The following is a 2,095-nucleotide window of genomic DNA, read 5'->3' as shown; positions in this document are numbered from 1 at the left end:
TGATTGCTTCCAAGGAGATATTTCTCAGGCAATCATGAAACAACTCTCATACCAATTGTTCTAACCAATATTTTAATTAGTTAGTATAGTGACTTTTGAATCATAACCACAATTTCAAATTATTTCTTCATAATCTTCAAGAAAAACACTTAAAATTCATACCTTGCAAAAAGTACAACTTGTAGAAGAAGAGACAAAAAGGATAAAGCAAGCTAGAGATAGTAGTTTGTTATTTTTATTTTTCAATCAAATATCTTACTTTGTTTCATTGCTTTTTTTGAGCAGATTCATATTAAAAACCTATATACCATTTTATTGCCATCACCACAATTTTTGTCATAAGTCTATCACATTGGGTGATTTAAGTTTCCTTCAAACAGGAACATATTCCAGGTAGTTATCTTAAGACAGTCAGGCATCAGATGTTATTTTCTTTTGAAATGGGGGGTTAGCTTCATGTATTCAGTGATTGTTATTTCTGTCAGTATTTGATGGATTCTTTGTGCAATTGCTGCAGGTTTTGGCAGTTCTGAGCTGCTCAGACTAATGTAGAGAGCCTGGATCTTTGTAGCACTAGTGATTTTCATGCCCATCTTTACCAGAAAACAGGAATTGCCAGTCTCACATATAAAAGAGGACATCTGATGCCTGACTGTCTTAAGATAACTACCTGGAATATGTTCCTGTTTGAGGGAAACTTAAATCACCCAATGTTACTTATGTATGATAAGAGCATATTACTTCACCTGATTTCTATGACTGCAACCATGTGCCATTCTTTTTTTTTTTTTTTTTTTACCACCTTTCTAACACTTCCTTTTCTAACACTTCCACTGTCATAGGTGAAATAAAGTGAAGAGAATGGCTCTCATTAATGGAAGTCACCCTGAGGAGTTCGTTCTACTAGGATTTGCTGACAGACCTTGGCTGCAGCTTTCTCTCTTCCTTATTCTTCTGATCACATACCCCATGGCCATGATGGGAAACATCACCATTATCCTGGTGTCCAGGTTAGACTCCCGGCTCCACAGCCCGATGTATTTCTTCCTCACCAACCTCTCCTTTTTAGACATGTGTTACACCACCAGCATCGTCCCTCAGATGCTGTTCAACCTGGGGAGCTCTAAGAAGACCATCAGCTACATGGGGTGTGTAGTGCAGCTTTATTTCTTTCACATAATGGGAGGGACAGAATGTTTCCTCTTGGCTCTTATGTCCTTTGATCGCTATGTGGCCATCTGCAGACCTCTGCACTACACACTCATCATGAACCAGCGCCTCTGCATCCTGTTAGTGTCCACCGTGTGGCTGTGTGGAGTGATCATAGCTGTGTCTCAGGCCGCTCTCACATTACAGCTGCCACTGTGTGGTACAAATATACTGGATCACTTGTTATGTGAGATTTCAGTCCTGATCAAGACTGCCTGTGGTGAGAAGAAGGCCAATGAACTCACATTGTCTTTAGTATGTACTTTTCTATTAGCTGTGCCTCTGTGCTTAATACTTGCTTCATATGCTAGCATTGGGCGTGCTATACTGAAGATTAAGTCTTCTGAGGGAAGGAAGAAGGCCTTTGGAACATGTTCTTCCCATCTCATTGTCGTTTTGTTATTTTACTGTCCAGCCATTAGCATGTACCTTCAGCCCCCCTCTTCTATCTCAAGGGACCAGCTGAAGTTCATGGCTCTCTTCTACGGAGTGATGACTCCTACCCTCAACCCCTTCATCTACACCCTGAGGAATAAGGATGTGAAGGGGGCAATATGTAAACTGGTCAGGAACATTTCCTGTTCAAAGTGAAAATTTATAAACTTTAATGTAGCATTTTAATTCAGGTTTCTATTATAGAGCCCTTGTTCTTCTCTTAAAATGTGTCACTTTGCTTATGTGTTCTATAATCATGTCACTAAGCTAGTTTGCATCACTATGGCATTGTGCTATGAATATTTTACAAATAAGATTTAAGTCAGGCATATATGTGACCTAGTAATCCCAGCTACTTAAAAGGCAAGAAGATGAGTCTGGTTGAATTCCATCTTGACAGAAAACATGAGACTCTCTCTAAAAATTAGCTAAAACAAAGAAAGATCACAAG

At 39.1% G+C, this 2,095-nt stretch overlaps 1 protein-coding gene across 1 annotated transcript; it reads left to right on the top strand.

Moving 5' to 3' along the window:
* Positions 1-861: 861 nt before the first annotated feature.
* Positions 862-1,800, top strand: LOC138827810 (olfactory receptor 2B11-like). Its single transcript, XM_070023423.1, has one exon. The coding sequence runs from the start codon at positions 862-864 to the stop codon at positions 1,798-1,800; it is 939 nt and encodes a 312-aa protein (XP_069879524.1).
* Positions 1,801-2,095: the final 295 nt, after the last annotated feature.

This window comes from Dipodomys merriami, unplaced genomic scaffold (genome assembly GCF_024711535.1).
Source record: "Dipodomys merriami isolate MVZ:Mamm:240054 unplaced genomic scaffold, mDipMer1.0.p SCAF_16, whole genome shotgun sequence".
NCBI lineage: Eukaryota > Metazoa > Chordata > Mammalia > Rodentia > Heteromyidae > Dipodomys > Dipodomys merriami.
The sequence above is the reverse complement of the archived record's forward strand: the minus strand, read 5'-3'. Positions and strand labels throughout refer to the sequence as shown.